General features: G+C 46.5%; 1 protein-coding gene and 1 non-coding gene across 2 annotated transcripts; one reads left to right on the forward strand and one right to left on the reverse strand.

Annotated features, from left to right (window-relative positions):
• Positions 1-130: 130 nt before the first annotated feature.
• Positions 131-6989, forward strand: LOC123051163 (disease resistance protein RPM1). Its single transcript, XM_044473969.1, has 6 exons — positions 131-1399; positions 1501-1797; positions 1883-1943; positions 2317-2782; positions 3762-6508; positions 6633-6989. Exon 5 carries the CDS (start codon positions 3792-3794, stop codon positions 5937-5939), a length of 2148 nt encoding a protein of 715 aa, XP_044329904.1. The 5' UTR covers positions 131-1399; positions 1501-1797; positions 1883-1943; positions 2317-2782; positions 3762-3791; the 3' UTR covers positions 5940-6508; positions 6633-6989.
• Positions 6990-10926: 3937 nt separating this feature from the next.
• Positions 10927-11000, reverse strand: TRNAN-GUU (transfer RNA asparagine (anticodon GUU)). Its single transcript has one exon. It is a non-coding gene; the product is annotated as a tRNA-Asn (tRNA).
• Positions 11001-13346: the final 2346 nt, after the last annotated feature.

Consider the following 13346-nt stretch of genomic DNA (forward strand, 5'->3'; position numbering starts at 1 on the left):
CCAGAAGACCACATGATCCATAGAAAAAGATTGATCAGACTGTGGGCTGCAGAAGGATTTATTGAACAAATTGGTAATTGCAGTTTAGAAGATGTTGCTGAAGGCTACCTGACAGAGCTTGTTTGACGTAGCATGCTTCATGTGGTAGAGAGGAACTGTTTTAACGGGATCAAGTGTGTTCGAATGCATGATCTTGTGCGCGAATTAGCCATTTTCCAATCAAAGAGAGAGAGAGTTTCGGTACAACTTATGATGAGATGCAGGTGGAGTGAGATTCCAGTCGCATGTCAGTGCTCCAATGCAAGGATGGCATGCAATCAAGCATATGTCAATTCAGACTTCGCACTTTCGTAGAATTTAGTACCAATATGTAAGCATTTCCATGGTTTTTCTTACAGTCGAAGTACCTTGCTGTGCTGGAGCTGTCACGCTTACCTATTGAGACTGTTCCAAATTCAATTGGGGGGCTATTCAATCTTAGGTATCTGGGCGTCGACAAAACCAATGTGAAGATACTCCCAAAATCTGTTGTGAACCTTCACAACTTAGAAACATTGAGTCTTCAAGGTGCTGACTGTCTGAATCTACCGCAAGGGTCTCAAAAGCTGAAGAGGGTGCGGCACATTCTTATTTACAAATTGATGGATAAAGCATTTTCGATTTTTGAAAGTTATGCATCTATGAAGCCTTTTGAGCGATTGTGGAGTTTGAAAGACTTGCAAACTCTGGATTCAGTTCGTGCTAGTAAAGTTTTCATTGCTAAACTTGGAAATTTATCTCAACTGATGTCCCTTTGCATCACTGGGGTAAGGAGCATCTACTGTGCACAGTTGTGTGACTCTTTATCAAAGATGCACCAGCTCTCAACATTAGAAATAATAGGCAGCAATGAAGATGAGGTGTTGGAGCTTGAAGCTTTAACATTGTCAAATCGTCTTAAAGAGCTCAGTTTCTCAGGGCGTATTTCCGAAGGAACTTTAAAATCCTTATTTTTCTCAACCAACGGGGGTGCACTTCACAATATATCTCTATTTTGGTCATAGCTCTCTGAGAACCCAATACCACGCCTCTCTGAATTGTCAAATTTAACCCAAATAGGTCTTACAAGGGCATATACTGGACAGGAGCTAAACTTCCATCCATAGTGGTTCCCAAGTGTGAAGATTATTGCCTTGTGTGATATGCCCCATGTTAATCAAATATGCATACACGAGGGAGCATTGGTCCACCTTGAAGAACTTGTGATCAGTGGCCTTATCGAAATGCAGGACATCCCTACTGGCCTGGAGTATCTTAAATCCCTCAAACATGCGGTGTTTTATGACATGCATCCTGATTTCGTAAGAAATCTTCAAGCGGCAAAGGTAGATCATATCCCAAGAGTCCACTACAATATACGGTAATTGGAACATCCTCAGCTAGACAATTTATTACATTCGCACCTTTGATGCCATTCAATGTGTGCTCTTTTGGAGTTGATGAAATGTCGTTCCATTGCAGATCTGATTTGGCATGAACCTTTCTTGCGTGGATGGTTACAGTTATTGTCGTTAATAAGAGAGCTATAAATCTCCGTCGAGCAATGGTGATTTACGAGATAACTGTCATTATTATTTCTGTTATCATTTCTGCTTTATTTAAACAAGAACTGGTTTGTAATAATTCATGGGAATGATTTATATTGCTACTCTACCATCTTGGTTTTACATTACATAGTGATTCGTGTAATTATGGTGAAAACAACATGTACCTGGTGAACACATGTTTAAGAGAAAAATCCTCAACTCCCACTGAATGGTATCCTCATTTGCCTCATCTGAACGTTTGCTCATCATCCAGGCCTCTGAGATTCAGAGTTTCACAGGTCAGTTGTTTTCCACAGGTTTTCTGGGAGCTAAATGCTTTATGACATGGAAGTATGCAATACCCATTACATTCCTACAGTAAGTTGTGCCATTTATTCACCCTGCTGCACCAATTTGTTGTGGAGTTCTGGAACCATTTTATATGTTTCTGTTTTCTTTAGTCGCTGTATTATAAATTTATAATGCCAACTTGCCCAGAGTGCTGGTGTTAGATATCTCTAACTTCACCAAGTAGGGTGCTAATCGGTGACCCTTAGGGTACCGAGTTCTAACCGTCTTTAACTGAATCAAATTAACTAAATTTCCACAATCAGACATTGCCGGTGAGGTACTATTCAGTAGTACATGTCTGAATTTATTGTACCTCCATGCGTATGAGTGAATCCCTCGGTAATTTAGTTTACCTTGGATAGCTTTGTTAGTTTATCTGAGCATACTTAATGACTGACAGGTTAATGTATCTGGTCCTGATCCTGAACACACAAGATGCGGTTGTTGGACAAGGATGTAGACAAGGAGAAGTAGACAAGGACACGACCAACCGTAGAGCCTTTTCTCAAACTTAAGTGTGGAGGTTTGGTTCTTGGAGTTGCTGGGGCCTGGGGGTAATTGTTTAGCCCTAATCATGGAGTAACAATAGTATATTAAGGCTGCTATACTGCAACTTGGAGTTGTTTTCTGACGGACCAACCAGGAGTTGTTGGATGATGTATCATCGCCAATGATGGATTATATCAACTTAGCTCTGAGGTAGCTAGAGTCTTCCTGCTCTAGTTTCGCTCGTACTGCTAGTTGCTGCAGACTCACGCCCAGCTCGGAGACATCTCTCCTATCTTTGGCTCAGAAAGGAAGAAGCTCCAGATTAGAGTCCAAACCTGCATGGCGGTGACGAAGGCAGCTCCACCAGCTTAGTACAGGTGCAGGTCTATTCTACTCTCCCTCTCCTCCTCGTTAGAAGTGAGAACTTTTATCTGCAGCCAGCCATGTGTGATGTCCTGACGCTGAATTTGAGCTCTCTGCGGTTTCAGTTTGTTGAGGCCAAATCTGTGAGCTGAATTTGTCCCTGTTAAAAAGTACTACTATTTTATGCCTACTGCACTCCTGTTTTTGATTGGTCCAAGTTTCCATTTCTGATTTTTTTAGTTGCCTATTTCTGATCCCCGGGCATCTGCGTGAATGCTCCAAAATTCAAGAAAGCTTATATGTATTGAAGTACTATGTTCTAGAGAGAAAGGTTTTACAGTATCGGGAAACATGCCGGATCTCACACAATAATTGCCATACCCATTGTCCTTTGCTAATACGATAGGGTGCGATGGTTGATGTTTTTCCTTTTTGTTCTTGTTTCCCCAGCTCTATATGCCAGCTTTTGGCAGATTCTACAATTTTCACCCTTTTATATGCACAAGCAGTGCTCCTGCTAGTTCCAGTAAAAAGGAAATATTGACCGGGTGTCTCTCTGATCCATTATGTCTAGTAACCAGCGCACCAGTCAAGTTTATCAAGCTAGCTCTACATATCAAATATCCATGTAAAGGCGCCTACGGTGATTTCGTAAAGTCTCAAGATGATATGCCGGCTCAGTCTGAGTCCATGTAAAGTATTACCTCTGTCCTAAATTACTTGTCTTAGATCTGTCTAGATACATCTGTATCTAGACAAAACTAAGACATGTATCTAGACAAAACTAAGACAAGTAATTCGGGACGGAGGGAGTGCATTTCAAACATCCCAGTAAAGCAGTCATATAATCATCAAAAATCTGTTACGAAGTTGTCCCGCTAGCTAGGATTTCCGGTATTTGATAAAATGTTTGTTTTCTTGTTGTAGATCGTATGTGTAAGGATGATATTGTTATTCGACATTGAATGTTGATTTCTAGAATTCTTTTTGCAGAAATATTGAGGTCAAACTGCAGGAAGAGAAATGGCAGAGGCTGCTCTTCTTCTTGTCACAACAAAGATTGGAATAGCTGTGGGAGTAGAAATGCTTCACTACGCTAGGTCTGTTGCAAAACTCTCTGAGAACATGACACTGATAAGGAATGACCAAGAGCTTATTCGAGCATTTCTCAAGGAGATTGGAAGGAAAGCTTCGACAGATGGAGTCACCGAAACATGGACAGGGCAAGTCCGAAGATTGGCGTATGATATGGAAGACATTGTGGATCAATTTGTGTATATTGTTGGCAAACAGCATCAGAAAGGATCATGGTGGAGTAGTGTGAAGAAAATCTTGAAGAAACCCCAGTATCTGTTTACACTAGGTGAAATCGCTACTGGCCTTGAGAAAATAAACCGAGCCCTTACACATCTTAAAGAAAACAGAGATTGGATTCAACCAATAACTGGTGTGGGCGATATTTTTGCAACAAATTATGACAGCCAACAGCAACTTTATCTTCCTGGACATGATTACTCAATCTCTGATGATGAACTTGTGGGATTTGATAAAAATAGAAAACTATTGATGGGGTCACTGAATTTGGAAAATTGTCTAAATCTGCAAATCATTGCCTTGTGGGGTATGGGTGGTATCGGGAAAAGCACTCTTGTCAGTAATGTGTTCCGATATGAAGCATCCAACTTTGAATGCCGTGTATGGGTTTCCGTCTCTCAGTCCTATAAACTAGATGATATTTGGAGAAGAATGCTGAAAGAAATCTATCCTAAAGACAAGAAAGAATTTGATGCTGAGAAGATGACTTGTGCAGAGCTACAAGATGAACTGAAAGCAATCCTGAAAACAAAGCGATACTTGATCATACTGGATGATATCTGGACAGCTGAAGACTTTAGAAAAATTACAGAGGTTCTTGTCGATGCAAAAATGGGAAGCAGAATAATAATGACGACAAGATCTGAAGAAGTTGCTTCAATAGCTCCTGATGGTTGCAGGATCAAAGTGGTGCCTCTTGAGGAGGAGGATGCATGGCGTCTTTTTTGCAGGAAGGCATTTCCAAGCACTGGAAATCACATCTGCCCATTAGCATTACAAGAGTGTGGTAAATTGATAGTGGGGAGGTGTGATGGTTTACCATTAGCTCTTGTGGCCATAGGGAGCTTATTGTCTCTTAAGACGCAGAATGTTACAGAGTGGAAACTATTTGACGCACAACTTATTTCCGAGCTACACAAAAATGACAACCTAAGTCGCGTGGAGAAAATTCTGAATCTAAGCTACAAATACTTGCCTGACTATTTGAAGAGTTGTTTCTTGTATTGTGCCATGTTCCCAGAAGACCACTTGATCCATAGAAAAAGACTGATCAGACTATGGGTCGCTGAAGGGTTTGTTGAACAAATTGGAAATTGCAGTTTAGAAGATGTTGCTGAAGGTTACCTGACACAGCTCGTTCAACGAAGCATGCTTCATGTGGTAGAGAGGAACAGTTTTAACAGGATCAGGTGTCTTCGAATGCATGATCTTGTACGTGAATTAGCCATTTACCAATCTAACAGAGAGAGTTTCAGTACGACTTATGATGATAGTCATGGGGTGATGCATGTGGAGTCGGGTTCTCGTCGTATGTCGGTGCTCCAATGCAAAAATGGCATCCGACCAAGTACTGGTCAATGCAGGCTTCGTACCTTCATAGCATTTAGCACCAGCAATGCATCATCTTCATTGTTTCCCTCAGAATCTAAATACCTTGCTGTGCTGGAGCTATCAGGATTACCTATTGAGACTGTTCCAAATTCAATTGGGGAGTTATTCAACCTTAAGTATTTGGGCCTCAACAATACCAATGTGAAGATACTCCCAAAATCAGTCACGAAGCTTCACAACTTAGAAACACTGAGCCTTAGAGATACAGATTGTTTGTCTCTACCTCGAGGGTCAGAAAAGCTGAAGAGAGTTCGGCACATTATAATTCTTAAACTTCTGGACAAAACATATGCGAGTTTCAAATGCTTTGAACCTATGGAGCCTTTGGAGGGATTGTGGAATTTGAAGGACCTGCAAACTCTGGGTGCAGTTCGAGCTAGCAAAATTTTTGTTTCAAAACTAGCAAGTTTATCTCAGCTGAGGATCCTTAACATTGTTGGGGTAAGGAGCAGCCACTGTGCATAACTGTGTGACTCTTTATCAAAAATAGACCAGCTCTCGGCATTAGAAATAACAGCCAGCGATGAAGATGAGGTGCTCCAGCTTGAAACTTTGACATTGTCAAACCGCCTTAGAAAGCTCACTTTATCAGGGCGGATTTCAAAAGGAACATTGAAATCTCCATTTTTCTCAAGCAACGGAGATGTCCTTCACAAAATATTTCTACGTTGGTCCCAGCTCTCAGAGAACCCAGTGCCGCGCCTCTCTGAGTTGTCAAACTTGACCGAAATAGTTCTAAGCAAAGCGTATACTGGACAGGAGATAAACTTCCAGCCAGTGTGGTTCCCAAATGTGAAGATTCTTTTCTTGTTGAATTTGCCACATGTCAACCAAATATGCATACACGAGGGAGCTTTGGTCCGCCTTGAAGAACTTGTGATCCGTGACCTTGTTGAACTGCGGGACATCCCTACCGGCCTGGAACATCTGGAATCCCTCAAAGCGGCGCGCTTTTTTGAGATGAACCCTGATTTTGTAAGAAATTTTCCAGCGGCAACACTAGAGCATGTTCCGGAAGTTTACTGCACCATATGGTAAGTGCAACATCCTCAGCTGGCCAATATATTAGATTCGCCCTTTTCATGCCATTCAATGTGTGCTCGATCACCTGCACCAAATTCTAGCTTCTGGACTTGATGAAATTTCCTTCTGTTGCAGATCCGGAGAGGCATGAGTCTTTCTTGCGTGGATGGGGTTTGCAGTTAGTTATTGCCATCAATGTGGGAGCTATGTATCTCTGTTGAAGAATGGCGATTCATGAGACAACTGTCATTCTTCTTGCTATTATTATCTCTGCTTATTTAAACACGAACTGGTTTGTAATAACGTATGGGAATGATCTGTATTACTGCTATCCCATCTTGGTTTTATACACCATCTAAGTTTATAGTGGCGCTAAGCTACTGCGCGAGATAACTATTATGTATTTTTACACAGTGATCCATGTAATAATGTTGAAAACTTCAGCTACTTGCTCGACACGTATTTAAGAGAAAACAAACCTTATTTGCCCCAGTGTTAAGCATCTGAACTTTGTGCTCATCCTCTGGGGCTGCTGAGGTTCGGAACTCAACAGTTCAGTTTCTTTTAGCTCTTTTTCTGGGAATGAAAATGTTATGGCATGTAACTTATGCAACACCCCTTACATTCATATGGTTTATTTATCTGCTGCACTACATATTGGTGCACTGTGTATTAGTAGAATGACAAGGGTACTGCAGTCAGATAAGTTTCATTCATATGAGAAAGGAACAAACAGTAACCCTTCCGAAAATGTTTACAAAAAATCAGAGGAGGCGGCTGCTTGTCATCGAAAACTTCTCATCGGTTGGCTAAAGTCACTTAGGCACTTAGAAAGTTATAATTCTAACATAAAACTTACATGATGAGATTTCTTCACGGAGGTGTGAGCTGAGCCTTGCACACATGCTAGATGCAAGAAGAGTTGCAAGATTGTGACATTAACTAGTGCTTCGGCATGTGAGAACTGGGAAGTGATGATTAATCAGGGTAGTATTGTAGCAAGCACTAGCAGGCTGCAGGCGTGAGGTGTGATATTATTTCTGCCGGTTCGCATCAGCATGTGCAAATCTGTATTCAGTTTCTGTATACAGTTCGTCAGCCTGAAACCATAGCATTAGCATAGCAGCAGCCGTTCTACTGAGCCTGAACTAGAAGACAAGTACGAATAGTTGGGTGTTGTTGCGCGGCAATCAGAGCAGAGCACCTGATGAATCCGGAGAGTGGGAGCTGAGCATTCACCTTCTGGAGGCGCCCGGCGGCGAGGTACGGACGGGCGAGATCCGATCTGGACTCTCAACCCCGTCGCGAGAGAGACGGAAGGGGGCCGAAAGCTCGCGAGGAAGCAAAGCTGAGTGGCGCTGGTATAGTAGAGGCACCACGGTAAAAGGCGCCCGGCGGAGCGACGGCCGGCGGTGGAGGTGTCCGGAGCGGCGGATTGGGCGGCAGTGCCTCCGCGAGTCTCTCTGTTCTTTTTTAGAAGACCTCGGCAAACGCGAGCAAGCAGCTCGCCCGGCCCATCCCGGCCAATGGACCGGTCCACATTGGGGAATTTGCAGCCCATCTGATCATGGGCTTTTATTTATGTTTGGGCACGCTACTGGGTAGTAATACGGGCCGGAGGCACGAAAGAGGTGGTGTCGAATCGGACAAGAGACGACGACCTGCGTTTGGTAATTTGGTACTGCCGTAGTCGGATCGGGAATCCTAGCGATCGAGGCGCACACCAGGTCCAACTCAACATACACAGGTCCTTCGATGCTATATATACGCACACCCAGCACGTCGTGACTCGTTAGTTCTTTCAGAAAGACGTTTGCTCCTGCTACTACTTCCTCGGAGAAGAAGTAGAAGATGTTTACTCCAACATCATCGGCTCGAGCGCTGGGGAAATCTCTGGTGGTGCCGGCAGACATCTCGACGGCCATGGTGACCACCGCCGCAGCAGCGGGCAAGGCGAAGATGACGGCCCTGGCGATCACGGCGGGAGAGAGCATGGCGGAGATGAAGAAGAATCTGGCAGTGAACATCGCCGCCGCCGCCGACGACAAAAACACCCGCAAGGAGATCGTTGTTGCCGCAGCACCAGCACTGCCACCGGCACCCACACGGCCCAACATCTTCGCCGTGATCACCAGGCTCGCCGACCGTCCCTTCCTCAGCGCTGACGCGTCGGGGAAGCTGACCACACTCGGGAAGAAGCTGGCGAAGAAGCTGACGGCGGAAGCGGCCCGCACCATGATCAAGATGGACGTGAAGCAGCTGGTGGACGACCTCGACGCGGCGCTCCAGGCGGCCGAGCTCGCGCTGGACGACATCGAGCACCAGCACCTGTGCCTCCAGGCGCTCATCATGTCGCACCAGGACGACAAGAAGAACCTGGCGAGCAAGCTGCGGTTCGGCCTCAGGCGCTCCCGCATGATGCTCCGGATCGCGAAGCGCCAGGACGAGGTCGAGACCATCGTCAACAAAGCGTACCGCCGGGTCGTCGGGTCCAGGAAGAAATCCAAGACGCCAAAATATTAATTTTTTCCTCAGTTATTGAACCTGATGAACATACGTACTCTTGTGTGGCGTGCTACATATTCTCATGTGGTACGTACTATGTAGAAGTGTCTCGTCATGATGAAAAATATCTTCTTTTTTTTCAAAGCTATTGATCTATTCATCATCGATCATGACCAAAAATATGTTATATGTACTAGCTAGTGGTAATTTCCGAATTAAGGCGTGTCCGACTGCGATCTGGACGCACCTCCACGTTACCTACGTATTGCGGTTGTGTTTGGTGTAGTATAAATCTTGTTTTCTCAACTTGTTTTTGTCAATATTTGTGATTGTTTGACTTGTTTTTTACCAGTGTATTTATTATGTGGGTAGAAACAGTTTCTTTAAAACACATCACATATGTAGACGCTTACAACAACACACATATACTCATCCCTATGGATACACGCACGTAACCTCGTCCTCGTAGGCGATGGACATGCCATACCACACCATTCCACGACAATAAACCTGAACATCCAAACGAGTCTTGGTTGGCATAGAAGCAATCTTTTATGGGGAGACACTCTCTCACAATTGTACTGGATGGGAGCGAACAAACCTCTTAAAATAAACTACATGTGATGAGTAGAGGCCGAAGGACATACAACTTTGGAGAAGTGTTGAAATCAACCGGTTGATCCATCAGCAAACCCCCTCGTCCTATCGACATGTGTCTCGCGTGGGCCCCAACTACAAGCACGCCTTATCCCTTTTCCCCCTTTCCCCTTTCTTCTACCTTCGTCCTCGCCTCACATTCATCACGAATCCATCTCCTTCCACCTCTCGTGCTTCCCTCTTTTTTGCCTTCACGGCCCCGAGCGGAGCCGTGCTGCGAGCCCGGCGTGGCGGAGTTGGGAGTGCTCGATCTCGCCGATGCTGCAACCAGTCGGAGCCCCACCGAGCCATGATGTCACGATGAAGCTACAACTTGCCGCCGTCAAGGCCATCCCGTCGGTGCTGCAATGAAGCTACTATGTGCCACCGGTGCTACAATGCAGCTGCATTGAAGCATCACAACTGCCGCCGCTGTTGTGATGTGACATGCGACAGCGACGTTGTGTTGCAATGAAGCACCACCGCGCCGTCGTCAGAGTATCAATGAAGCACTGCCGGATTTCTGCAGATGCTGCGATGAAGCTACGACGAGCAGCCGGTGCTGCGTTGGAGCACCGTCACGCCGGTGTGGTGCTGCAATGAAGGATCGCCGGCTTCCATCGATGCTGTGACCGGTTACGATGGAGCACCACCGAGCCGGTGTTGACGCTGCAATGGGTGTCGCTGCGCTACCGTTCCCGCGAGCCAGGTGCGTGCTGCTTTCCTCTTCGACACTCGGTTCGTCGCGGCTAGAGGTGATGAGACGAGGACGATGCATTGTGCGTTGACTGATCCAACGACTGTGAGCGGGCGGATCCGATGGCTCACGACCCGACTAATTTCCTAGGGAAATCAGCCGGTTGATCCGTACCATCCGCCGACAACGTTTTATGATGACGTGTGTCGACTAGAGGATAAGATTAGAGAGGTTTCTTCCATCATGGATGGGTATTGTGCAGAGGCCGGTCATTGGCTCAGTGTGGCTATATCTCCTCAATTTTTTTTCAAGTGCATGATATTCTTCTGATTGGCCGTCTTTGGTTGGTTGCTTGACGGCGGACAACTTCACAAAGCAAGGATGGCCTCACATCCCGTCATGCGGTGAACCATCGGGGGATGACGCTCGCCATCGGCCTGCTCGCGACATATCGCTTCGCCTCCGAGGTCCAGCGGCTCTCGTTGCTGAACTGATGGGAAGAAAGGAAAGTCTGGTCATACGGGAAGAGCAATTATTGCTGGGAATTTAGAAAGAAAAAAGATGCACAACTAAAAAAGGGAGAAAATAATGCGCTAGAAGGAGGGCTCGAACCTCCGAGCTTGTGGTGAACAGCCATACGCTCTAGCCAACTGAGCTATTCCAGCTTTGATGTTCAATTTATTTACATGTTCAAGAATTATTTGAACATATTGTCTTTGGCATTCTTTTAGGCAAAAACTTAGCATATATTATTATCTGTTATGTCAATACTGGGAATATATAAAATATATACATACACGTAGTCCACCTACCGATGACTACGTATTGTCTGCTGACATTTTATTTTGGTTAAGTCAATTGTCTAGATCATCATATTAAGATTCAACAGTTGTTGCAACATTTTTCCTCCTCTAATCATTTCTCCTGCGATAAAATCGACTAAGATAGTGATTATTACACAATTAAAGTGTATCCTACGTACACCGACCTGGACGCACCTCAACGTTATGTATTGTGGTTCTATTTTGCGTTGCGATGGATTATCACAATCTCGTTCGCTCAACCAGTATTGCTACATTAGTATTTTTTATGTGGTCTATATTTGTGTTCGTTTGACTCATGTGGCTATTCTTTTCCGCACAAATAATATCTTGTTGTTGTTGCCATTAATAGTTAATTTTTTTCAAGAAACTGTAGATTTTATTAACTCAAAAAAGTGTGAAGAGGATATAAGCATACACACTACCTCTGCATAGATCGGATGCGCATAGCCAATATCAAAGCACACACACAAAAGTCAAACCGACAAAAAGCAAATTCATACAGGATCCAAGCTATGCTAGGTGGAGTATAGAAAAAGAAAAAAGACTTAGAAGCAATCAAAACAATGCCCATGCCCACATCAACCATCTCTTGACATCACAAGTATAATGGGCATCGCCAAATCCAACCACCAAAGGTCAGTTCTTGGGTTTTCACCCTAAGGTTCAAGTCTAAGCAAATTTGAGCAATGCCTTCAATAAGGTAACGACACAAAAACATCGTCATTTACAGACATAACCAATTAGAGCATCTCCTGCCGTCGCCGCCCCCCCCCCCCCCCCCCGGCGCCGAAAAAGAGCGGCCTGGGGGCGAACCAGCGATAGATTGGCCCTGGGAGCGACCTAGCTCCCAGCAACGCCCCCAGGCGCCGCGGCAAATTCAAACTTGGTCATTCCCGCTCACAAAAAAATGCCACAATTCTGGCGATCAGCGGCCCAGTTCGGCAATCATCATCTTGCCACAGTTCGGGGATCGAATGAAAAGTTTGGCGTATAAAAAAAGAAAGAAAAGACGTGCGTGCAACGCATCACACGGCGGCGTCGGCGGAGTCGGCGTGCGCGGGCTTGGCGGTGTCAGAGCTACTTCTGTGCTGGGCGGCGTCGGCGCGGCTTCTGTGCTGCTGGGCGTCGTGGAGGCATCATCGCTCGGACTTGGCGGCGTCGTCGGCGTGAGCGTGGGAGTTGGCGGCGCCGTCGACGGCAGCTGGTTCAGGATGAGGCCGCGCTCCGCCAAATACCAAGCCTTGACCTGCTCGTCGTTGCTTAGGAGCATGTCCGCCCCACCCAGTAGGAAAGCCAGGTCGGTGTTCCTCTTCTTCGCGGCGACGTTGGTCCGGATTAGGTCGAGCTTGACGGCGCTGCTCATCATCAACACCGACCACCGCGCCTCGGTCTTCTCTTCACGCAGGGCGACCCAGGCCTGTGCGTCGGCGAGGAATGCTCGATGGATTCCTGCACGCGCGCAGTAACCGAGTCGGCGTGTTTCCCCTTCTTGGCCCCTTTGTTGCCTTCGGGGCCCCCGTCGCCCGCGCCCTGCGTCGGCGCGTCCGGCTTGTAGGTCTCCTTGGCCTTGGCAAGGGTGCGCCGGACATCTGCCCACTTCTCGCACTTCTCGATCCGCTTGAAGACATGGAGGTACTTGAATTCTTTGTCGCTGCTGTCCTGGCGATATATGGCGAACATGCGCAGCAGCTGCGCCGAGGAACAATCAGTTGGTGGGTGCGCACGGCGAAAAGAAGTGGGAGACCGGCGTGCCATACCTGATCCTCAATGCTGGCGCCGCTCTCCGGGCGAGCCGCGATCTCCTCGACGATCCCATCCCATTTGTTGCACGCCGACTGGATGAGCCCCCAATGCGCCATTGCCTTCGACCAGCGCTGCATGTAGACGCCTTTGAAGTAGGGGTCGACCAGCTTGCGCTCGTCGAACTCGGCTTTGATGCGCTCCCAATACGCCTCGATGCTCTGGTTCGTGCCGATGATCGGGTCGAGGCAGATGACTTTCCACGCTTCGGCGAGACATTCCTGCTCCTTGGACGCCCACTTGATGCGCGTCCCCGCCGGCGTAGCCCGGCGACGGCGTGCATCCCCAGGGTTGCGGCACCGACGAGAAGCCGGCCGGAGAACCGACACTTTGCTGGCTCCAGGGCGCGTACTGGGCGTGGCCGCCAGGTGGATTCATCATCCCCAC

This window comes from Triticum aestivum, chromosome 2D (assembly GCF_018294505.1).
Source record: "Triticum aestivum cultivar Chinese Spring chromosome 2D, IWGSC CS RefSeq v2.1, whole genome shotgun sequence".
In the NCBI taxonomy this organism is placed as follows: Eukaryota; Viridiplantae; Streptophyta; class Magnoliopsida; order Poales; family Poaceae; genus Triticum; species Triticum aestivum.